This window comes from Leptonotus elevatus, chromosome 1 (genome assembly GCF_054856555.1).
Source record: "Leptonotus elevatus isolate MCC_2025b chromosome 1, RoL_Lele_1.0, whole genome shotgun sequence".
In the NCBI taxonomy this organism is placed as follows: Eukaryota; Metazoa; Chordata; class Actinopteri; order Syngnathiformes; family Syngnathidae; genus Leptonotus; species Leptonotus elevatus.
Window position 1 is genome coordinate 18001302 of NC_141239.1, and position 24442 is coordinate 18025743.

At 42.4% G+C, this 24442-nt stretch overlaps 1 protein-coding gene across 4 annotated transcripts in view; it reads left to right on the forward strand.

Annotated features, from left to right (window-relative positions):
* The window catches only part of LOC147181147 (pre-B-cell leukemia transcription factor 1), a 145760-nt gene that overhangs the window by 59634 nt on the left and 61684 nt on the right, over positions 1-24442 (forward strand). For all 4 annotated transcript variants that reach the window (XM_086079823.1, XM_086079816.1, XM_086079843.1 and 1 more), the window contains 2 exons: positions 1734-2635; positions 3658-3731. In XM_086079823.1, the coding sequence (XP_085935949.1) occupies positions 2451-2635; positions 3658-3731 (259 nt within the window). In that variant the 5' untranslated portion in view covers positions 1734-2450. The remainder of the gene's footprint in view (positions 1-1733; positions 2636-3657; positions 3732-24442) is intronic.

Consider the following 24442-nt stretch of genomic DNA (forward strand, 5'->3'; position numbering starts at 1 on the left):
TTTACTGACATTCTTGTAAGGGGTGGGAAAAAACAGAGGTGGGCGCGTCAATTAAATTTGAGCGTCCGTCATTCATCAACAGTCGGGCCACCCTTCCGTCATCGTCAATCCGTCAATATTTCGAGCAGAACCAAATTGTAATTGCTAATCTGTCATTTCCTCCACGAAATGGGCGTCAGTCTGTGTTTCCATCATTTGTCAGCAATTGCATAACTGACGCAAACACCACCGCGCATGGCCAACGGACTTATGCTGCATTTGAGGAAGGTCGGAAGTCGGAATTATCACAGTTGGCTTTTCCCAGTTCCGACCTGAAAGCGTTCAAGGCGAAAGTAAACAACCAAAATCGTGGCTAGTGATAAATGTATTTTTATTTTGGTCCACCAAACATATTTTAACCTCTAGCGAACTTGCCTTCTCGCAATTTTGCTTCATTTATTGTTTTTATTTTATTTCATAAGCATTCCATACAGTTCAGTAGTTCACCGTATAATTTCATGCAGGGAGATAGCGGCATACATACGAGGAGTTATATCGAATATTTATGAATTAAGAAAGTTAACTAGCTTTATACTCACGTAAATTGTGTTTTACCATCCACGGTCTGTGTTTCCAAATGGCTCACCATTGTAGTGACGCCACATTGTAGTCGGTCAGTGAAGTCAGGGTACTTTTTTTCCCCAATTGGGATTTTCGAGTTCAAGGGGGCGTTTCCATACACACTTCCTGGTTTGAAGTTGGAAAAGTCCGACGACCCACTTTCCTCAAATCCAGCATCAGTACTTCCCATTTTTAGGACCCTTACAGTATAGTTCTTCAATGACCCGCCTGGCTTAAAATGGCATACCGAAGGACCCGTAGCTGTCTAAAAACGTGCCTGATGTCAAATAAACCAAGTGGGCACTAAACGTGTTCTTGCATAAACATAGCAGTAATGAAGAATTTACAACAGAAAGAAAACTTCACGTGAGTTGTGGAACATGGACAGAAGAACGGAACAGAGCCAGAAGAGAGAAGGTTTAGAGAATGGTATGCGGGGAAGTTAGCATGCCTACCTAGTAAATGTATGTTACGTGTTTACTGGAGGAGAAAAAGAGTGGCTTGGCCCAGTCCCAGGAAAGAAGTGGAAGTCCGTCAATGTTTTCGTCATTCGTCAGCAAAAAAGGGATTCCGTCAATGACGGATCCGTAAGTACTGAAACGGTTATTGATGATTACATTGACAAATGAATACTTACTTGTTAATGGTCAACATTGACGAGACGCCCAACTCGCTAAATTCTCAATTTTTTAATGTGTGTATCCCGCTTCAAATGCTGAACACAATACACTCACGTATACATGTATACTCAATTTTTGTGCGTACCGAGAGCAAAAATTTGCCTCAATATGACCCACCGCAATTAAACCCCCCCCCACAGTGGTGCCCAAAAATGTCGGACGTGGCTGTTTAGATCAGACGGGAGCGCATTCATCATTGTTACCTTTTGTGTGTGGCAACAGCTCCCTCAACCTGCTCCGCTGAATCCATTTTTGATTTATTCTTCCTTTTGACTGATTACACGGATGTAAATATTCAGGGGGCTTAAAATATGGCGTGGCTGACAGAGTGTCTTTTTCCAAAGCACCTCCATGCTGTCCTGTTGGGTCAGCGCCACTCGCCGTTATTTATTAGGCTCCATATTCACTCTCTATCCATCACGACATGGTCACATCTCTTTATGTTTATTACAGTGTCCCACCTTCCCCGGGATGGATGATTGACGTCTCAGGAGAGCGTCGAGGTGGGACTTGCGCGCTCTTTCTTCTCCAATGGAGGCTCGACGGGGGCGGAGGCTGCTCATTAGGAGTCAGTTAACACGCGTAAGAGAAACAATAACACAAGCGGAGTCCAAAAATCCTTCACATGGGAGGGCGGCCGGTTAGGTCTGCGGTGCGCCTTTTTTTCTTCTTCTTTTTTTCTTTTCCTTTTTTTTTTTGGATGCGCATTTAAGGAGGCGCAACACTTTTAATCCCATTCGAAGCCTCTAACGTGCATGTTCCCGTCCCTCTCTCTCTCTCCGCGTAGCGGCGCAGGAGTGGCCAAAGCCAAAAGCAGCGATTCAGATCAGATTTCAGCTCGAGAAACCGAAAGAGAGCGAAAGAGAGAGAGAGAGAGAGTGAGCGTGTGTGTGTGTGTGTGTGTGTGTGTGTGAGGCAGTCAGTCTCCCTCCTCCCAAATCTCGAAAAGCTCACCGAGGAGGCGCGGCGAGAGGAATCCAGAGGAATTTTGCGCGGATATTTCCTTCCTTTTTTTTCCACCAGCCGTCGCTCTGCCGTCCTATTTCTCCTCCTCCTCTTCCTCACTGACCCCCTTTCCTCCCCCCCCCCCCTCCACATCCAAAAATAAATCAAGAAAAGAGAATCGAGATTGAAAAGTTGGAGGCGAGGCAGCAAGGACCGTGGCCGAGGATGGACGAGCAGCCTCGCTTGATGCACTCTCACGGGGTAGGCATGGCCGGACACCCCGGCCTGGCGCAGCATTTGCCGGATGGCACCGCGGGGACGGACGGCGAGGGGAGGAAGCAGGACATCGGAGACATTTTACAGCAAATCATGACCATCACCGACCAGAGCCTGGACGAAGCGCAGGCGAGGTGAGACTGCACACAGGAACACGTGCGGCTTTAAACATAAGAATTTATATTTACAATGACAACAATAACACGTCACGATCACAAACCAGTCAGGATGCATGCAAACATTGAATTTGAATTGCCAACACATGCGACAACATGAGTGGTGGAACAATTAGCGTTAATTTATTCAAACTTTTTTGAATAACAAAAGCAAACGTATTTCATCAAAGTATAATGCTGGCCAAGAGATTTCACACACCACAGTTTTACTTGTTACAAAGAGGCTTATACATTCTAATCCTATAATATAACATGTTGAATATTGTTCTATAATGACACTAATATATTAAACTAATTACATAGGCAACTTGCAACAGATGTTGTTTTGCATTGTATATTTACGGTGTGGTTGTCTTAAAAAAAAAAAAAAAAAAAGAAGAAAGAAAGAAATTTTTCATTGTTTCCCCTTCAAATGGGAAGATAGCTGGACATGTTGCAGAGCTTCCTGCATATACTCATATTAAGCAAAATGCACTTGAACCCCTGTTGTGTTGCATAGCGAGTATTTGCTGTATGGCCAAAAATACTCTGTATTTAATATAAAATAGGATATTTTCCATAGGTTTTACAAAATGAGTTCTCTGTACCTTCATGTTTAACTAAATGTATATGGAAAATTCACATAAGCATAACACTGTTGATAACTTATATATTTACTATGGTGAAAAATACTATTGATTTAAGGTAACATTTGTCATTTTTCATAGCTGTTGTTTTTTTTCCAAAATGACTACCCATGTTGCAAATATACGGTATACGCAAAATGCACTTGTACAACTGTTCACTTGTATAGTTGCAATGTGTATTCACTGTAAAACAAAATACCTACAAAAAGTCTATATCATATTTGTATATAATATGACTACCCCCCCCCCCCCCAAAAAAAAAGTTTTCCCCAAAAATTCCATAGAAGATGATTGGACTATATTATTAAATAGTTATTTGTGTGCTCATTACTGAAGAAAGTGTTCTCATTTTAGGAAACATGCGTTGAACTGTCACAGAATGAAACCTGCTCTCTTCAACGTCTTGTGTGAAATAAAGGAGAAAACAGGTAAAATGCCCCCCCCCCCTTTCATGTCTTATCTATCGATCCGCCCTTCAATCACTATTCTGCTGTCTTTCTATTCCTCGACCCCCCCCCCCCCCCGTGTCATATAGTCCCGAGCCACATAAAAAGCATGCTTGTGCACATGTTGTTTCTGCATCCCCTGACAAATGTCACCCATGTGAGCATGTGAGCGGTCGCAGCACACACAATGCACCGGAGTGTTTTCATGGCGGCTCTCTCTGGGCTGGGCTTTCTCACCCTCTGTCAGCTCCCCTCGGCCCTAGTTTGATGGTGTTTGCTAAGTGAGCTGTTTTACATGCAGAGGCTAGTCATCGGGAGGGAGGGGGTTTTTGGGAGCGGGGGGGGATTTTCTGTTTATGTTTGCAACAAGGGTCAAAGTCATGAAAAGGAATGTGTGAATTATTACTCACTTAGCAGCAAATTAAAGCGCAGCGACTCACATGATGAAAGCCCGTGATTAATCTCGGGAGGGATGTGGCCGAGCGCGGCTCGTTTTTGAGAAATGGCTTTCCGAGGCTGGAAAATCAAACAAAGTCTGCAGTTTGACCTCGTCTTTTGAGTTGGCGCTGCCAAGCTGTCAAAGGTTTTTAAGAGAGCCTCGTCTCGGCGCGCGGCCGCTGTTGTTGCGTTCGCGGCTCGCGCGGACAGCTGAAAATAAACACTTAATTCAAAATGGACATTTTATTCCTATGAGTCAGACTTTGGCAGCGGGGGGGGGGGACCGAAAAGACACCAGGGGATTTTCTGCAGATTTATAAAGGTTAAAGAGTGCTGTGTGCGAGGAGGAATCCATAGTAGGTTGGGGCCCTCGTTCTAAATTGCAAGGCTCGGAAAAGTGAGACAGTAATGCCTGGCTCTTTGTAAACTGTCTGGCGTCTCAGCGGGTTCAAATAGAGTTCGCTTTCCAAAAAGAAGAACAAAGTGACTTGGACCTTTTCCTGGCTTCTCCCCGTGCCTCCCCTTTGCTTCCCTTCCCACCATTCTTGGCAAGCGGCGCTCCGGACAAAAGAGAGGTTCCCCCTTTTTCTGCGAAATGAACCACCAAGTTTGGTAATGAACTCTAAAAGTTGGAGAATCATTTTTTGAGGAGGGAAACTTAATAAACAGCCGCCTCGCCGCGACCCTCGTCTTTGCCCCCCAAAGTGAAAATCCTTTCACTGCGTATGACAGAGAAAATGAGTCAAACCTTCAGCATGGCATTTACAGGCAAATGTGCTGAGTGCAGTGTGCGCCAGCAGCCTGTAATTTGTCAGCTCTTTTTTCTTATTTATATATATATATATATATATCCTTTTTATGAAAGACTCCACTTTTTCGATTTTCAAATCGTCCTCAGGAAGATTTCTTCGGCACGGTTACATACGTACGTGTTGACAGCGGCAATATGAGACATTGCCGCGGCGTGGTTTCCACTGACGAGCAGCTGACAAACAAGGCGGGCGCGCATGCCTATGGCGGGCTAAAGCCGCCCTTAACCGATGACCCCTCCCGTCTCCGTCCGCCGTGCTTTGGTGCCAGGGTCGGGCCCGTGTCAGGGTGGGAGTATTTAGCAAGCTGCGACAAGCTCAGCTGCGCAAAGCTTGTGTCACCACTTGAAGGCTCGGATCGCTTCTACATCAACCTCCGTTTTGTGTTTTTCAAAAAGATCTTTGTTTGAACAGTTCCTGAGAGCAACGAAGAGCTTGTTTGCCTGTTCTAGCTTCCTGTGAAGCGATTTGTTTGTGTGGAACCATTAGAGCAGGGGAGGCTGGCACGTACAGGTTAAAGGAAGAGAAGCCAGACACCAAGTTTGTGTTTGTCGGTGTCAGATTTCAGGCCGACACTCTCCCTCTCACTTTTTCTCTCGCTGTCTCTATCCCAGGATAGTTTCGTCAGGCCACTTTGTTGATAGCAGCCTCGCGTTACCCCCATGCAGGTCAGGGGGGGGGGGGGGGGCAGCTCCTGCCTGACTAATGTGATCAGGCGGATAATGCATTACGCTACTTGAACTTATCAAAGCCGGTGACCTGCTGAGTCAGTCCGTCCCGCTAACTGCGGCCGAATTGCTAACGAGGTGCGAGCGCACCTTTGAGTCGGAATGGTCACTTTTCACGCTTGCTGCCGGACGAAGCAGGTTTATGTTTTGGGTGAACGTGCTCAGTTACTAACTAAGTCATCTCTGATGAGCTGCAGTGAAATACTAGCTGATCCCTGTCTGTGGTGGTTGAACCTGGCATCGGGTCTCATCCGCACGAAGTGCTTTAAGGATAGCCCAATTATCGCTCAGGCCGATATTCAGCATGATGACAAATATCGGCTTTTTTTAATTTTTTTATCGGGCAGCCAATAGTAGATCAGTTAACTTTGTAAGAGATGTTGCCGACCCTGGAAACTCTCTGCACCGTCTGTTTTTGTTTGAAATGAACTAAGATAACTGAAAATATAATCAGGTATTTAGAATTTTGGGCAAACTTTATTTACTGTAGAAAACTACAGATGGCTCTTTAATTGTTTACTTTTTAAAGTAACTTTTTTTCTTCCTGCTTGATAAGCCGATATTCATTTACACTAAAAAGTCAAATATCGGAGTTTGTATTTATTTTTATTTGGACGCCAATATTTTCCCTTTTTAGTGTAAATGAATATCGGCTCCAAATGTTTGTCTCTACGACACGCTTTCACGTGAGGTGCAATTGGCTAGATTAGAGCGACCCGTGAATATGAGGCCAATGCGTGCCGCCGCCACTGAGGATAATTTCAATTTGAGAAGAACGCTGCAGACAGCCAGTCAGCAACATGAAGGAAGGTTCAATCATATCAGTGAGGAGCGACATGAGCGAGTGATGCTCAACATTTTCTAATATCGTTCAAATTTGTACTTTTACTTAAGTAATTATTTGAGTGAGTACTTTTACCAAAGTTTTTTTTTTTTTTTTTTACACAAGTAATTGTACTGCTCAAGTAGAGGATGTCAGTACTTTTCCCATCTCGGCATGCCCCATTGTCCGCCATCTTGAGTCACTCTAAACAGCGCGCGGCGCGTCTTGTCTCTTGGCTCAGCAACGCAAAGCATCATGGTCTATGTAGTTCACAATGCTGTGTTCGTCTCAGAGTGATGTTCAGCGAGTCATTACGGATAAGGTACAAATGAGTTCCATGTCAAAGGGAACGCATTGGATTTGAATGCAGATTCGCTTACGTGTGCACTATGAGGAAAACGCTACAGTCCACCCCGAGCATCCGACTGGAACAAATGACATCATCTATGAACCAGCAAGTAACCTACTAATTAGATCGAGCTACTCCTGAAAATATTGCGCTCCTCTTAAGCTGTTATTGTGCATTTTCTGGAAATGCGTTTCCACAGGTTTCCGATTGATCCGTCTGTTGCTTGGGCCCGGTCATGCATTCCCACGTGGACTGGGATTTTGTTAAGGATAAGCGCTGTAGAAAATAAATGAAGGAATTTTCTTTCCTGAAATGAGCCTTTTAAAGCATTTTTGTTGTAGCAGTGATGGAGCGACACGATGGCTCCCGCCGCTGCTGTTTTTCAGTATTTAATTGACACGGCTATCCATGATGAGTTCAGAGGTTAGTGTTGCCTCTCTTTGTTACCCTCCTCTCATCTCCACTGACAGATGGAGGCATTAGTCTCCAATGTGGCGCTGTCCTGAAACTAATGGCTATGTCCTTGGTATCCCTGCACCGGCTGCGAGACGGTATATCTGTCCCCGGCCTGGAAGTGCAGAAGCAGCAGTTTATCCCCCAGCACCATCAACCCCCCCCCCCCTCTCCCCCCACCCACCCTCCATGTTTTAGTTTCCACGGAAATAAGGCCGAACAGGACCCTGTCTGTTCTCTCATAAATAACTTCATATAAATAACTTCAAACATGGCAGTGAAGTTTGCCTGAGAAAATGCTGCTGGGCTTTGATTTGCGAGTTTATAGGAAGCGCGCGGCAGAAATATGAATCTAAGTGAATAAGAATAAACATGTGACGGTCCCAAGCGGGGACGCGCTGACTGTCAGTTTGCTTTTCAAGTGACTTATATCATACATGGATTCCCGTTTAGCCTTTTGCTGTTTATGCTCTTGTACATGCAGCACACGCACACACACACACACACACACACACACACACACACACACACACACACACACACACACACACACACACACACACACACACACACACACACACACACGTCTTTTTGCTCTTCTCTCCCTTCTGACGTATACCCACTTGCAATTAGGCCGGCTAATATATTATGCAAATGTTGACTGGCTTAATTGAGACATGTTAATCATGTTTTAAGAGGCTAATTACGGCCATGTATATGTGAGGTGGGAGTAGTAATTAGCCGTGATAACAGATCTGGCTGAGGGATGGTCATCTTCTGCCTGTCAACGCACGGCAAGGTGTTTGTTTGTCGCTCCCTCTTTAAGAGGACGGCATTTAAAAAAAAAATTAAAAAAAATCTATTATTATTTTTTTCTTTACACGTGAAGGTATCTACATCACATCTCCATCTATAGTTTGCTTCCTGCACTTCTGTGCGCGGTTATCTGATGCAGCAGCCCTGCAGGCCGCCGTGCACGTGGGGCTCTTCTTAGTCGCCTGACAGAGATCATATTCTGATCCATTACGCTAAGAATGCCTCTCCACTTATCGAATATAAAATGGCTTTGGAGAGGAAATTTGCTGGATGGTGGAGTGGAGTTTCTCTATTTTTATCAGATGTTTGTCTGTGGGAGCTGCTTTGAGTGTCTTGGTTGACATTATTGCACTTGCAATTCCCTCCCGTCATTGTTTTTCTTATTGGCGCCATTTGGATTTGATTGGATTTCGAGCGCTCTCCTGGAATTTGCACATGGCGGTGGGCTATTGGACGTGTACATGCTCATATTGTAGAAACACGTACCACCAGTGTGCTCCCACGGGCTGAATGGTGCAACTTCGAATTATGTTGTGTAATCCTTCAAATAGCGTCCTAGTGTCCGAGTTTTAGCTCAACGGAGACTTTCTTGTGATGTGGGTTCAATTCCCGGGCTGGACGCACTAACCTACATGATCTTGTTTAGTTTTATACTAGCATAGCTGGTAGTTGATTTTAAATACTGAGGTCTAATAGTGACTGTTTTTCACTATTTTTGTTTATTGTTTACCAAACATAATTTGTCTCATGATCAATTTATTTACAGTAATTTGGGTTCTTTGTGTTACCGGTAATAACTACAAACTGCTCTAAATCAAGTCTTGGGTTGGGTATCGATTCTTATTTCCTCAATCGATCCGATTTTGATTCACAAGAGTTCAGTTTGGTTCGATCTCGATATTTGTCCGATTTGATTCGCTTCAATTCAATCTGATATTGATTAATTATGGAACATCAATTCTTATTAAATATCAAGGACATGATTAAAACTCCACAAACATTACATTCCAAATGAAATTTTGTGGCGGCAGGAACTAGTTACGTGATTTAGTTTATTAATGAAAGTAACACGCGTTGTTACACAAGCATTGACATCAGCAAGGATGAGATGAAAATATTTTCCCAATTCTAATTAGATAATTGTAAGTATAGATTAAAAAGATTATGAATTGTCTTTAAATGCAATAAGCCAGATCTTTCATAAATGTAAGAAAATACTTTTAAATCCATGTGAACATACAAAAAAATTGGCCTTTAAAATTATATGTTCTTATGAATTTATGGGCTAAAGAGATATTACATGAATCAATTTATGGTTTTATGAAACAATATCAGCCTTGAAAAGGAAAATCGATTTGACATCGATTGTTCGATTTTTTAAAAAGTCATCATTTTATTATTGTGAACAATTACCAATGATGAAGTTTTCTGCCACTGTTTCTAAAAGCGGATGTTTTTCTGGACTCCCAATTTGCTCATAAAATCTATATTGCCATATTCCCAAAAACGTATTTATACGTTTTCATTGTTTTTTTGTTTTTTTTATGCTTGAGCATACAGAAGGCTTTGATGATGCAGTCTCTGACCTGAAGAGGTCGCTTAAAGCAATGGTAGTTATTACAACAAACGGCCATCAGGTGGCAGCAGAGTATAAGAGATCAACCAGGGCCATGTTGCAAAAAGCTCTTTTCGACAATGTTTTCAACAGGAATGTGAATAATGATAAAACTTAGCTATATTCCTATGCTAATTGCTGCAAAATGGAAACAGATAAAAATGTACTTTTTTTCCTGATGAACGAAGAGACTCTAATCTTTGTTCTGGTAGGTTCCATGTTTTAATAGCAATAAAACACAATATTCTGTGGGCCTCGCAAAATCTGTCAAAATCCAGTAAAATAGCAGGGTGCGAAGGGGGTTGCTTCAGTGAAAATGGCTGGGAGTGAATGAATGAAAAAAAAAAAAAAGTAAGATGAAAAGTATACCCACTTCTCCACCACTGGTTTAAAATCATCTAGAAACTCATGCTTTGGATCTCATTCGAGTATTCAGGTGTACCTAATGTAGTGTCCAGTGAGTGTCGGGAATTTTTACCCGATTCTCCTTGATGGAGACGCTCGCCCTGGCACTTGTTAACCTTTTAATTCGAGGTGTGGGATCTCATTCCTCTGGCACCCTGCCATTGCGATGTAAGTGGCGTGTTGGCAGCACGCTGGGCTTGTACAAAGGAAGCTCCTCGCCAACACCCCAACCCAAGCCCACTTTCGCTGAGCAGTCAAACCCAAAATGGCAAGCGAGCGCTCTTCTTCTGGACAGCTTAGTAGAAATGACATCAATTAATACATGCTGCTTAAACGGGACTAAGATTAATGGTGGCCCCCCCCGCATGGGCTCGCATCCACTGTCAGTCGCTGTTTGCCACTCCAGATGGAATCAACACCAATCAATGAGGCTGCGCCACTCGGCCTCCAACCACACACGCATACTCACACATTTAAATACAGTGCGTATATATTGTACATGCAGTCAGGCGCTTGCACATGAAGACAAATATAGTGGATGTCTCCCTCCTCTCCATATCTCATCTTACTTCCAAGGCAACGCTTACTCAGGTGCCACCAAGATGGTTGGGGGGGGGGGGGGGGTTGATGGCTCCGTCGTGATTGGATGTTTCAATTACTGATAGTAATGCCACAGTGTAGTGAGTCACGCAGTGCAGATAGCGCCATTTATTTTAATCAGGCGGAGGGAGAGATGGGTGTGGATGTGTCTCCCTCGTTTCAGAGTACTTGCACATTTAGATGCAGGGGAGTGCGCTCTCCCTCCCTCTATCGCACGCGCGCGCACACACACACACACACACACACACACACACACACACACACACACAGGTGTATTGAGAGTAGAGGGGTTGCCGTGGGTAACGCGTAGCGACAAGCTACTCACTCTGCGAGCTATTCTAATTTATGTTAATAAACCTTTCTGTTGCCGTGAGAGACAAAGGAGGCCCCAGATGAGCCCGGGTAACCTCGGCACCTTCGCACAATGAAGGAGGGAACAAAACAAGAGGGAAGAGAAGTTGAACTCTGCACAACGGCACAAATACTTTAGCAGGGAAGGATGTTAAATTTAGCCACTTTCCACTGCTTTTTTTTTTTTTCTCTCCCGTTCCTGCAAAATCAAACGGATCACGCTGGCAATCTGCAGGATGGCACCTGCTGTTTCCGTCTGTGTACGTGTGTCAAGGTGTGTGCGTGTGAGAAGGGAGGTAGACGCTCTCTCGGGATTTTGGAACCTTCATTTTTGGATCACTTCCCACAGGGCAGATGTGACACGGCGGGCAGCGTTTAGCACAGCGGGACGAGAGCGCGGGGTGCAGAGGTCAGCGTCGGCCCGGAAAGGTCCTCTCAGGGAAAGTCTCCTCAATCCGATTGCTAAAGAAGAACAAAAACGAGACAAAATAATAATAATCGTAGCTAATCGGTGCATATTTTTGTTTTGTTTTGTCATTTAAAGTGATCAATTCACTTTCTGTTCCTTAAAAAAATAATCTGATTTTATTATTAGTAGTGTTTCTTAGAGGATGTCAGTCTTCATAATGTTGTGCATCCTGCTGAGAAATGAAAGGAAAAGAAGTTTATTTTGTTGATGGTTGCCGTCTTTGATGATAGCTTCGCCTGCAGCTGTTTGTGGATGATAGCTTTTGTGCTGGAGGACAGAATGAATTCACAGCAGAACCTCGATAGTGGAACACAATCCATGCTGGGATGCTGACGCCAACCAGCATCCCAGCATGGATTGTTTCTGTTTGCTTTGAAAATTATGCCCCTAGGAAATCATGGAAATGGCAGGTTCAAGCTTAACGGCCATACAAATAAGTTAAGCACCGTATTGTTAATGCCTGAAAATAAATAAACAGGGGGGGAGATCATAGAAAATGGACTTCCTAATGGCTTGTATACAAATTTTGTTATCTTCTATCTGCCAACTATTTTGTTATATCATTTCAAAGCCAAAAGGTAAGCAGAGCTGCGTTTTTAATTCTGGGTCTGAGGTTGCTGTTTGGTGATATTCCCGCATCATGTTCCACGCACTAAATCCGCGCACTGATTAACACGTGTATGAAGTATTTGTTGGGATGTAATGTTTTGTCATTCTGACTACAATAAAAAAAACAAAAAAAACATCTCTGGACTTTACATCCTCAAATAGAGGCCACCTGCCTTGTTGTATCCCCTTGCTCCATCCTGGTCGTCATGGTAACGAAAGTACTACTCGGCATTGGTTCTGCAGTGGAGCTGACTGGGTTTACCGTCACTCATTTTCATGAGATAGGACCGCCCCGTCAAAACATTCTAAGGTTCCCAAATCTTAAAAGATGTTGTGGGAAATGTTGCAGATGTTGTCAAAAGCACAGACCTGTTATTAAGAATCTGGTGGGGATCATAAAATGTATTTTCGCTGACGAGTGGGAATGTGTAATAAACGCGTCTCATTGTTTTAACATAAACAGTTTGATAAGAAGTAACTATAGCAACAAGCTATTCATAGCTAGCACTAGCGGCTAGCATTAATTATTGCTTTGCTAAACTGTAGTATAAGTCAGTAGCCAACATTTTAACAACAGTCTGTAATGTCAGAAAATGAAGAAAAAAAAATGTAGTAAATGTTTCGCGCATAAATCGCCATTTTATATAACATAATAGCTATTGTGTGGCTTGCTGGACTCGTTCGTATCCTTTGACCATGAAAAGTAACAACTGCAGTCTTGCTCCTGTGTGTCCTGACCCCAAAAGAGCGATGTCTCCCCTGTCCTCCATCTTGCCTTGAGCAGTGTTAGTTCTGGACAGTTAACTTCTTCTCAAATGATCTTAATTGCGCTCATTTTCTTACTCGAGCATCATCATCAACTCTCAGATCCACCCATCCACGCACACTCGCGCTCATTAGCGACTCACTTCACGCCCACAAAGAGTTTTTACCCTCCAAAGAGCCAAACTTATGAGGTAGTTTACGTTTCACATATGATTTGTTTTTGTTTTGATCTTTTTTGTTGTTAATTTGACTTTCATTGCTAGTGTTTTAATAAGCCGCAAGATATGGGTGTATTACTAGTAAGAGTAATGTAATGTTGATGTTAAAACAAGTATGAAGACAACCAAGACGAATGTGTGTTGGCGCTCTATCGTAACGATCCTCTTTTTAACTGTGCGCATTTTTGTGGCGCACATAAACTTCATCATGTGGTTTATGTTGTTTTATTCATGCTAGCTGAACCTTCAGCTAAACCAACCGTGTCTCCTTGAAGCAACAGTAAGGCCTTTTTACCCCCTCTCAAATCTCTGATTTTGTAACTTTTGATCAACTGTGGCGAATATAAATCCAAAACATGGTTATTAATCTTGTCTTTTTGGGATCAAATCAAGTATATCGGCACACGGTTTGTTATGTTAGCGTAGCATGTAGTAATTTGCACTTCCACTTCCAGACTACAAATGAAGGTACTTTTGCAAAACAGCCACTAATTTTACTACACTATTCCCCCACCATAAAGTGAGTGCCTGAAAATAATTGAGTGTATTTCACTCACTAAAACACCAAATTACAATTTAATTATATTTTGTCAGTCGGTGTAGTGGTTAGCTAACACTGGTCACATTGTTAGCTAATGCAAATGCTAATCTGTGTCAACATTGGTCACCAATGTTAGATTTACTGAGTAAGTAAAGCTAACATTGGTCACATTGTTAGCTAATGCGAATGCTAATCTGTGCTAACACAGATGTTTACAGGATAATGTTTTAGTGTAGTTGTTTGATAATGTTGCCTGGCCTAGCTAATCATGTCATGGGCATACAAACTCAATGTGGGGGTAGTTATTATGTTAATTAGTGGGGGGGGGGGGTCTAGTTCAGAAAGTCTTGCTCACGAACACATTTTCAAAAATGGTCCGAAAGAATATACTTGATTGTTTAATTTCACACTTGACGGGTGGGCTGGCACTCACGCGCACCACACATCAAGTTAGCCAACTATTTGTATACATTACATTAAAACGTCGATTCTCCGTAATATGCCCCCTTGAAAGGCTGCTCTCGGTGATCTCATTGTGCTTTGTGTCATTGCCGAGCGTGTCGCTCACGTGACGGAGGCTAGCGGCACTTGTTGCCGTTTCTCTCTCTGTAATCACAATCGAAAATGGCGACCCCTCCCTCCCCGTGCCCGGAGGCCAGTGTCTCGTCCCCGATTACGTTTTATTCAATTGGCAATGGCGCGCCACCACCTTGTAGCCCATTTTATTGGACATGGTCCTTCAGCAGCACGTTAGGCAGTCCCCCCCTCCCTAAAACACATAAAATTCCTTTATGCTGCCATTACTTGAGTTTATAAAGAGCTCCGCCGCTGCCCTCCCTCACTATCCCGTCCCCGCCAATAAGATCATATTGATAAATTGATATTGGGCGAGCTGTCGCGTGATAAAGGCACGGGGGTTAAGAGCTTCTTGGATAGTTTAACCTTGATAAAACAGTTGTTTCACCGAGGCTGATTTCGGCCCATCCGTCTTCATCCGTCAGGGCCCCGCCGAAGTATGCAAATGAGGGCGGCAGAGAGAAGCGCCGTGTGCAGTTAAATGGGGCGTTGCGAATGTGCGGTGTACCGCGCCGATGGGGTGATACTACTTACTGTCCAAATTTAGTGCGTCTCTGCTGAAGCATCCTGGCAGCCCCCCCCCCCCCCCCTGCCTTCTGCATTTCAAGAATATATACGAGGAAGAGTAAAGTGATTACATCTGTGGCAGCTGTGTGGCACTTTATATGTGCATTTCCCGGCACGTGATGTTCTGTTTTTGATGGATGAGCTGGGATTTACTGACTGCTCTTTACTCCTTTTTGTTGTTGTTGCATGTGCTATATCTGTATTTACATGTCGTGGGGGTTTTATGGCCCGCCGGAGCCATACATTGTAGAATATGGTTGTTTATTGCTCTAATTAGTAAGTCTGGAGGTGCGGGGGTAATAATCTTTATGATAATATCTGTTTATGCCTCAACACAGCTCTTCATTTAGGCTTTATTTTGCTCTCGGGTAGCTTCGTTTGCCTGATTAGTTTTGGACCTACTCAGCAGCACTCGGGATGTTTTTTTTTTTTTACTTATTTCTTTCATGTGCAGGCATATTGATTGATTCCGCAGCTCACTCATTATTTTTTCCTCTTCCTCACAACTTATTTCCAGCACCAAGGCTAGAAACGGATCCCCACGTCTGCACTCGGCTGTCTGACTTGCCACCGCGCACATAAAGCTGTCAATCACCGGCGTTCCTGCTTGCCCTTTGTTATGGAACGCCAACTCCGTGGGTGGGTCCTTTGGGTGATAGATGGCACCGAGAGCCTATCAGACTAGCAGGAGCATCCATCTCTGTCTGGAGCCTGTTAAACAAGCTCGGGAAGGCAGCCATGTAGCCCTAACCACCACTGGCCTCCACTAAAAACCCCCATTAACATTAATGAAGGATAGCTTTAAAAGTTCTCCACTAATAGGTTTCAATTGGATTTATGAGTCTGATAGTTTGCCAGGGAGTACGTCATGAAAAAATGTCACAGGTAAATGAATGGAAATGAGTATCAAAAAGATCGCTGACCGCTGTTTTTTTTTTTTTTTTCCTTCTTCCCCGGGAAACTTTACCTGCCGCTTGCTTTGTCATCTGCCTTCCAACAGACTGTGAGGTTTTAAATGAGTGCAAACGATAAAGCGGCTCACCGCTGTTGCTTCTGCAGGAGCAAAAATAAAAATCCAGTTGTTGAAAGGCCTTTCATTTCAGATGCCCCTGGCCATTTCAATAACGTTCAGCACTTTACCTGTCTGAAAGGTCCCCGGAGAGATGGCCACTTTGAAACCGCCATTAGCCTGATTCCTCAGCCGCAGATTATCGTGCCACTACGGCGCAATCACAATGTTGATAAAAAGGCTCTGATTGCGGTCCATCTAACCTGCAAGACGTAGCACATGTTTTTGCCCCCCTGCAATATGTTGTTTGGATGTCATCATAGTGCATTACGCCTGTCAGAGGCGCAAAAAAAATGGCAATTTGTTTTCAACCTCTCATTTGCGTGAATGTTAAAAGGATATTCAGAAATGCACTTGGCAAAGGAAGTCACTCCACATGTAAACTGCATCCCTTTTAATTGGTGTTCTTACGGTGGCAACGTATTTGTACATCAGTCGGAAAATGCCATAGTCAGTCACTAACCGACACTGAAGCAGTGGCAGTGAAAAACACGTAGAGGCCATACACATATAAAACATTAAAAACAATACGTGCAAATTGTGCAAATTATTTAATTGTGTGCCTTTGGTAACCTCAATATGTCTGCAAACCAGAATTTAATTTGTTCAATGTGTAGTTTGGCCTTTCAGTTACCACTAGATTTCGGACTCCCGATTCGTTATTCGTGTTGATGGCAGTGAATGACTTCTGAGTTCGATTCAATTCTTACTCATTGCACTTTTCTTAAAAAAAAAAAAAACGTCGTAGACTAACAAATGAAAAATCCCGTCTGATCAAAATTAGGGGTGTTAGAAAAAATCGATTTAGCAATATATCGCGATATTACAGCACGCAATTCTCGAATCAATTTGATAGGCAGCCGAATCGATTTTTAAACATACATTTTTTATGGGAATATTCAACAAAACGTCATACTTAGGGTTAGGATTCACACATTAAGCATGGAAGAATGTTATATTAATGGAACATTAAGCCTTAATATTTTATTTCAGTGCTGTTCAAACATGAAACAGACTGCAACCTGTTTGTTAAATAAATAACATAAATACATTTTCATACAAATCTTACAGTATACATGTACAAGTTTACTGATTAGTATTTTCTAAATTTGAGAGAGAAAATATCGCAACAATCAATTTATAGATTCGCATCGAGATTAATCGAATCGAATCGTGATCTATGAATCGTGATGTGAATCGAATCGCCAGGTACTAGGCAATTCACACCCCAATCAAAATGGTAAATGGAGTTCAATTAAATAGCACTTGAACACTTTGAACACACTATGAACATTTGAAAGCTTATCCAGCCGCAGAGTTCCGCATCAAACTCCGGAAAAATATTTCTTTTTAGTTTAAAATGGCTTACTTTTAACAGCATCACACGCTGCTTTGTGGCCAAATGCGGAATCGGGGTCGTTTTTCTCTCTCCCACATACTGGTGTTCTAAATGATATAAATCTTTGTTGCCGTAGGCTAGCTGCATCCTATAGCTAAGCTAGCTAAAGTTGCTTGTTGCCGTGTGTAGCAGTAAACTAATGACAGAGTTGCTGATATACTGCTTGGATGGACATCATTGACTGCATTGCTGGACAATTTATTGCTAATGCTAGTTAGCTGGCTAACTAATACTGTTACATGTAAATTATGATTGGATGAACGCTTTTTTTTCGCCCAGTCAAATCCTCATTTGAATCACCGCTGATTCATTGTCATCTTAGGTACCACCATACTTTGTTGTTAATTTCATCGTTTTTTGTTTGCTTTATTTTATGGCTACAAATGTTTCTCATAGAAGCATTTACTGTAATAAGCGCTTTTGTGTTAAAGGGCTGCTCAGAAAAGCACTCTGCAAAAGGAAGTGTCTTCAAGCTGCTCGCGTGTGAGCCGCATTCCTTTTAATTGCCATTGAAAATACACTTCATGATTATCATTCCGCACATCCGCCGCTCTTGCTCCCCAATCTCTCGCCTCTCGCCTGCTCCCCGCTAACCTCTGATGTCATTAGCGGTGAGGGGAGAGGAGGCTGGCTATCCTTAATGAATTCCGCTGTGTCTCCGCACTCCCCCACCTAGTTAACCCTACCCCCCTCCAATGCTCAAGGTGTCAAATTAAAGCAGCTGGAAACGGGCAGAACAAGGAGATGGGAAAGGTGCGCCCCCCCCCCCCCCGCCCCCACTCTACTCCTTCTCTCGTCTTCCTCATACGACATAATATTCATGAACAATATCCATGTATATTAAAAAAAAAAAAAGTCTGGATGCGCTTCACATTCACATTAGCGACTGGCTGGTGTTCACTAATATTACATTTAATTGCTCAATATGTACTAAAAATACAGATAGTGGACAAATCCTTGGAGCAGCTGACTTACTGGAGTGTAATAGCAGTTTAATAATGCAACTAAAAAAGGAGCCTAATTGCACCCAAATGAATAAAAAGTGGACACGCTCTAGTGCAGGCATTTCAGTGTGTGTTGTTAGTGTCGTATTGTAATATTATTGGATTATGATGCATTAAGTAGCTTTTATATACTGTTTAATCTGTTGCTGCATGCCAAATAAGGTCAAGCTATGCAGTATTCCTCTGTAAAAAAAAAATAAAAATAGAGTAGTCGTCTTACAATCTAGTTCTGCTTTCACAAATGTTTTTGCTGGTTTCATTATTGTAGCTGTGCATCATACTGAGCAGTGTTTTTAATATTCTGTACCGCCATGTAGTCAAGTAAGTAAATATACCTCTCAGTATGATGCAGTGCGCGTCTGCGCTACAGCAAAGTAATGAGGTTTCCTTTCAATCAGCCTGAGCATTATTAAATTTGCATAGGCAGATTTTATTTTTTTTTTTGTTTTTTGCTACAGCCCTTGAATTGCCTCTGAAAGTGAATTATTGAATTTAATTGTGCAAGTGTGCCCAGTGACGTGGCTGAGATCCTGTCGTGCGTTACGTTCACCTCATTGCAGAGTTGACAAAATATTATAATACGTGTGTGACTGCACTTTGTATCGAGGCAAGAGTTCAGTGTCACAACAACAACACAAAAGACAACAGGGTAGTGACACAGATTGGAAGGCGTCCAATCACACGCTTTGTATCATTGTAGATCCAGCCAATAGGAACTATTCATTTTCGGTAATCGTTTTTTAATGCAATAATTAATTATCAACGCATTTTAGATTTAGTGTGCCATTTTGAATCAATTTATTTTGGAAGTTTTTGTATTTACTGATGAGACGGGTTTTAATCAATGATGTTTGTCTGTAGTGAATACATTTTCCCTCATAATGGAAATACAATTAATTTGTTTTGGAACTTCCGCCATGATAACATTTTTGAAGTGTAGTGTACTTTAGTATATTGTATGGTAGACCTCGCTATGGTCGTGGGTGAGCTGGAACCAATCCCAGTCGACTTTAAGAGGCGGGGTACAGCTTGGATTGGTCGCCAACAAATCATAGCCGAGTAGCTGCCGTTTCCATTTAAATATAAAAAATAATATAACACAAGACTAGTCTCCGTCTTGAGTTCTGTCATTGTCGAACAAGTGAGATAGTCACCCCACACACATTTTGGACTCTTGTGTATATTTTGCTCCTAATTTTTATGTGGAAAAATACATTTTGAAACAATCAAATGAACAACAGAAAGTACGGAAAAGGGCCAACCTCCCCACAATATTGTGATAATTATCGTATCATGAGCTTTATATCGTGTTATCGTATCTGACATTTGGATATCCATCTGTTTAAAGTAAAAACAAATCCAGTTTTTACAAACTAACAAACTTATCATTTCACAATATATGTCAATGAAATCATGCCTAAGTTTGTGCATTATCAAATGAACCCACGGCTGTCACTTTCCCTGAAGCGTAAAAAGCAGGATTACAGTGGATGCCGTTCAATAATATTCAACAAAAACTAGGTTGTGCTGATATACGTCATGTATTGTTCTTCTTTAAAGGGGAAGTCAACACCCCCCAAAATTCTTGACAATAATATGTCTATCGCAGTCTAAAAACTGTGAAAATGACATCACAGTTGCTAAGGTCTCGGGTAACAACTAATCTCAGCTCAGCTTCAGAAAACAGTGATTGGTCGTTTCCTGAGCCCTGAGCAACTGTGATGTCATCTTCAGTCGACAGCAAGTGGCAAAATGGCCGCCCCCCTGAGATGGATAAAAATGGCTGGATTTTGCTGCATGACTCATATTCCACAAATGTAATATTAATCAGAATGTCATGTTTAGAGGTCACATGTAACATATTGTCAAGAAATGTTGACTTCTCTTTTAAAAGTTATATCTCAAACAAAATAAGTGTGCTACCATCTAGCGGCCGACAGTGGAATTACAACTATAAAGGAGTGTCAGACCAAAATAAAGTTATTAGCTCTACAAAAATAAATAAATAAATAAAAATCTGTGAAGTATGGGATCAACCATATTAAAAACAAAATCACCAAATTTGATCAGGTCCAGCTTCAAAACATCATGTAATCAACTTCTTATGCTAGTGATGACGACACACACGGGAAGCTCATTACATCGGTTTTGGTCACGTCACTTTCCGTGTATAGCATTGTTACAAGCATTGTTGTATTGCTGTGAACATGACTATGCTACTTTGTTAGCGTTGGTTAGTGACTAAAGTCGGTATCCCACTGGGGGGGATAAACATTTGCGACACTAGCGAATGTTCGTTCAAGGTCGCAACATTCTCTAAACAGTCTTAATGGAAATTGTATTGCGACAAGAAAGACTGTTTAGAGAATGTTTAGGAAAGGCTGCAAACCTGAACGAACCCTGACTTGAAATCAACATATGGCAATTGTTTGCCCCTCAGTGGGATACGTTCTTAAGCCTCATTCCATCTTACGTACAAATCAGTGGTGATTACTGTTTTCTATGTGTGGCCTAAAAGTATTGTTCATAGAGATATTTAGTGTAATCATGACTTTGCTTCTGAGTTAGCGCAGGTTAATGACTTAAGCCCGTATCCCACTGAGCGATGAACATTTGCGATGCTAGCGAATGTTGATTTCATGTCAGGATTTGTTTAAGGTCACAATGTTTCCGAGAAATTTCCTAAATGTTCTCTAAAAGTCTTAAATGTTCTCTAAACAGTCTTAATGGTCTTTCTTGTCGCAAGAACATTTGCAACGTTCAAAATGTTCTTGCGACAAGAAACACCATTAAGACTGTTCAGAGAACCTTTAAGAATGTTTAGGAAACACTGTGAACTTCAATGAACCCTGACGTGAAATCAACATTTGTAAGCCTCATTCCGTCTTGCGTACAAATCAGGGGTACCTACTGTTCTATATTTATGGCCTAAAGGTGTTGTTCATACAAATATTTAATCAAATCATACACATATTTGCTATAATCATGACTTTGCTACCTTGTTAGCATAGATTACGTACAAATTGGTGCTACGTAACGTAGGCAACTCCGCCTATACTGTACTTTTCATTTATCAGTGAGTGAGCTTGTACATATTCATTAGGCTGCAGCCTCCCGGTGACCCTGCTCAAGATAAGTGATGAAGGAAATAGATGTTGAAGAGTGCTTGAATGTGACCTTGTATACGCTTTATGAGGCTTGTTTGCTCAAATCAAACCAATATCTCAGGCGTCTTTTTACGGGGCGAGCAGCAGCCTGCCGTGTTTTCCTCGCATGAGACAGTCGACAGAGGACGGTCTCGCTGCACGGCGGTGTCGTCGGCCATATTAATAGCGACGGTGACAGTGATAACATATCCTCCCTCGCCCCGCTGTCACTTCCTGTCCTCGTGGCCGCGCATCTTTCCGCAACCGGAGCGCCGCCGCCGCCGCCGCCGCCCGCCCGCCTAAATGAGCACCAGCGGCGCTCCTTAATCACGTTAAAGTGTTTCAGGGTGTATTTTTTTTTCTTCCACGCTTTGAGACCAACGCTTGCTTTTGATAGTCCTGACTCAACACACAGTGGCACCACTACCATCATCCAACCCCGCCACCCCCCACCCCCGTGGCTGTGCTTACTCACTCCCATTTAGTTTTCCTTGGCAAACCCAGGCCACAGCTCATTAGGCTAAGAGAATGCGCCCGCCTTAATTAATGATATGTAAATATCCTCCAATCAGCCACATTAGCATACTAAGAGAGATTTGCGGAATCTGTGGAGTAATATATTTTAATTAGGGATTAATTAGAAATAATGGCAATTTCATTTGGCCTGGCAGGTTGTGTTTTGGTGTGGAGGCTTGGAGGCTTGGAGGCTTGGAGGCAGCCAGCCTTTGAACGCTGAGGCTGCAAAGCGCTGTGCACTCCCGAGGAAGCTCTCGTGCCGCTCCTGCGCTCGCTGTCTGTGCTGCATACAAACACGTCACACACACGCACACATGCACACGCTGGTGTCACATTCCTTGAGATGCCAGAGCCTTCCCAGGGGGGGTCTTCGCAAGGCGCTGTGGTTTTGCAAAGGAGGCGAGGGCGGAGGGCGGCCATGGTGGGTGGGGGTGGGGGGGCTTGTAATCCAGCTGCTCGCGCACACAATATGTTTTTTGTTTTGCGCTTGGACCCACTTTTTTTTTTTTTTTTTAATATCTCACTCGCTATTCATGCAGCGAGTGAGGGCACAAGTCAATTTGTTCAGCTTTAAGATAATTATTTTCATAGGCAGGCTGACCCTTAATGTCGAGTTTTATTCAGTGGAAAGCTTTGCGCTTTTCTCGCTCTGTCTGGGTTTTTCCTCTCCGTGACAGGCGTGAAAATAAAATGCATCTGAATGGCGACAAAGAAACCATTTGTCATCAGCACTGCTAATAACAGATAGCACGCGCGGGCCTCTATCACAGAATCTTCTAGGTGGAAATCATCCCCATTAGCAGACGTCAAGGCTGTTTCCTGCTTCCTGATGCTCTTTGCTGCACAAGGACACACACACTTACACACACGAAGAATTGAACTCTCTTCTCATGAACGACAATCGGGAAAAATCAATGATCGCTGAATGGATTCAATGTTATTTTGTAATGGCACCTTACTAGGGATGGACAAGTACCGATGCCAGGTATCGGCATCGGTTCAATACCCGGCCTTATTTCAAGGTATCAGTACACGAGACGGCGGCCGATACTGCTATTGACTCGTGGCCGTTTTTACGATTAGGAACTAGAAATTAGAACAATAGAAAATTGCCATTAATTTCATGCAATTTTAAGGAAAAATGCTATTTAATAGGGATACTTTGACTGACTAGCCACGCCAATTATCACCGCCGATATTCAGCGTTTTGACAAATATACGCATCAGCCTTTATAAAAAAACAAAAACAAAAAAAAAACGGACAGCCAATAATGGATTAAATTGAAACTGTGTTAACTTCAGGTACTTATTATTTATTTACATTTTCAGTTAACTTTATAAGATGCTGTTGACCCTATAAACTCTTCTGTTTTTGTTTGAAATGAAAACTAAAATAAGCGAACATTTTACATTTCAGATATTTTGAAATTTGGGAAACTTTTATGTACTATAGAAAACATTTGGGAGCTATTTACTTGTTTAAGTGTTCTATCAACTTTTTAAAGCATGCTGATCACCCTGGCAGCTTCCTAAAGTTTTCGTTAGAATTTTAAAACAAAAACATCTGTTGTATAAGATTTTTTAAAAAAGAAAAGAAAAAAAAAACATTTTCCAATAACCATATGCTTAAAGACATTTCAACAAATTCAGAATTGGAGTTTGTATTTTTTTTTTATTTTGACACCAATATTTTCTCTTTTTTAGTCAAAATGCATACCGGTTGTTGGTCTAATATTCGATATGGGCCATGAAAAAAACCCCATAACGGTCTATCTCTAATATATATATATATATATATATATATGACTACTCAAGAATTGACTACGCATACTGGTATCGGTGTGACAAAAGTGGTATCGAACATCCCTACATATTACATGTACTGATCTTTTAATTGAATTCGGAGAATATCGCTCTGAATGTTTTGAACTCCTACTTCCATGATGAAATACTACTACTACTACCTCAGAATTTGCTGTCGTGCAGATGTAGCTTAGCTCGGCATCAAAGCATTTCATATTGACTCTGTTTTACACTTTGATCAACAATCAATTCCACACAACTGCTAATAAATTGACAGACCATCACGTCCATCCCTTGGATGATTTTTGCTCTTCATATTTCAGCATCGAAGCATGCGATAAAGGCCTGTTTTTTTCCCTTGAGCTGCGCTTAAGGCCGAGAGCTGCGTTGGCATTTGCGAAGTGTCGTCAGCGCGCTGATGTTATTGATCCGGGACCTTCCGAATTCATTAGGAGATCCAGCCCCGAGTGTGCGGCATCTTTATTTATGGTGCTGGTCTGCCTGCCTGCCTGCCTCTCTTCTTCTTCTTCCTCTTCTTCTCTCTCGTTCCTTTTCTTTTGCCTTGCTCGCACCCGGTTTGCCTTCCCCTTTCATCCTCCGTGCATTATTCTTTTATTATTCTTT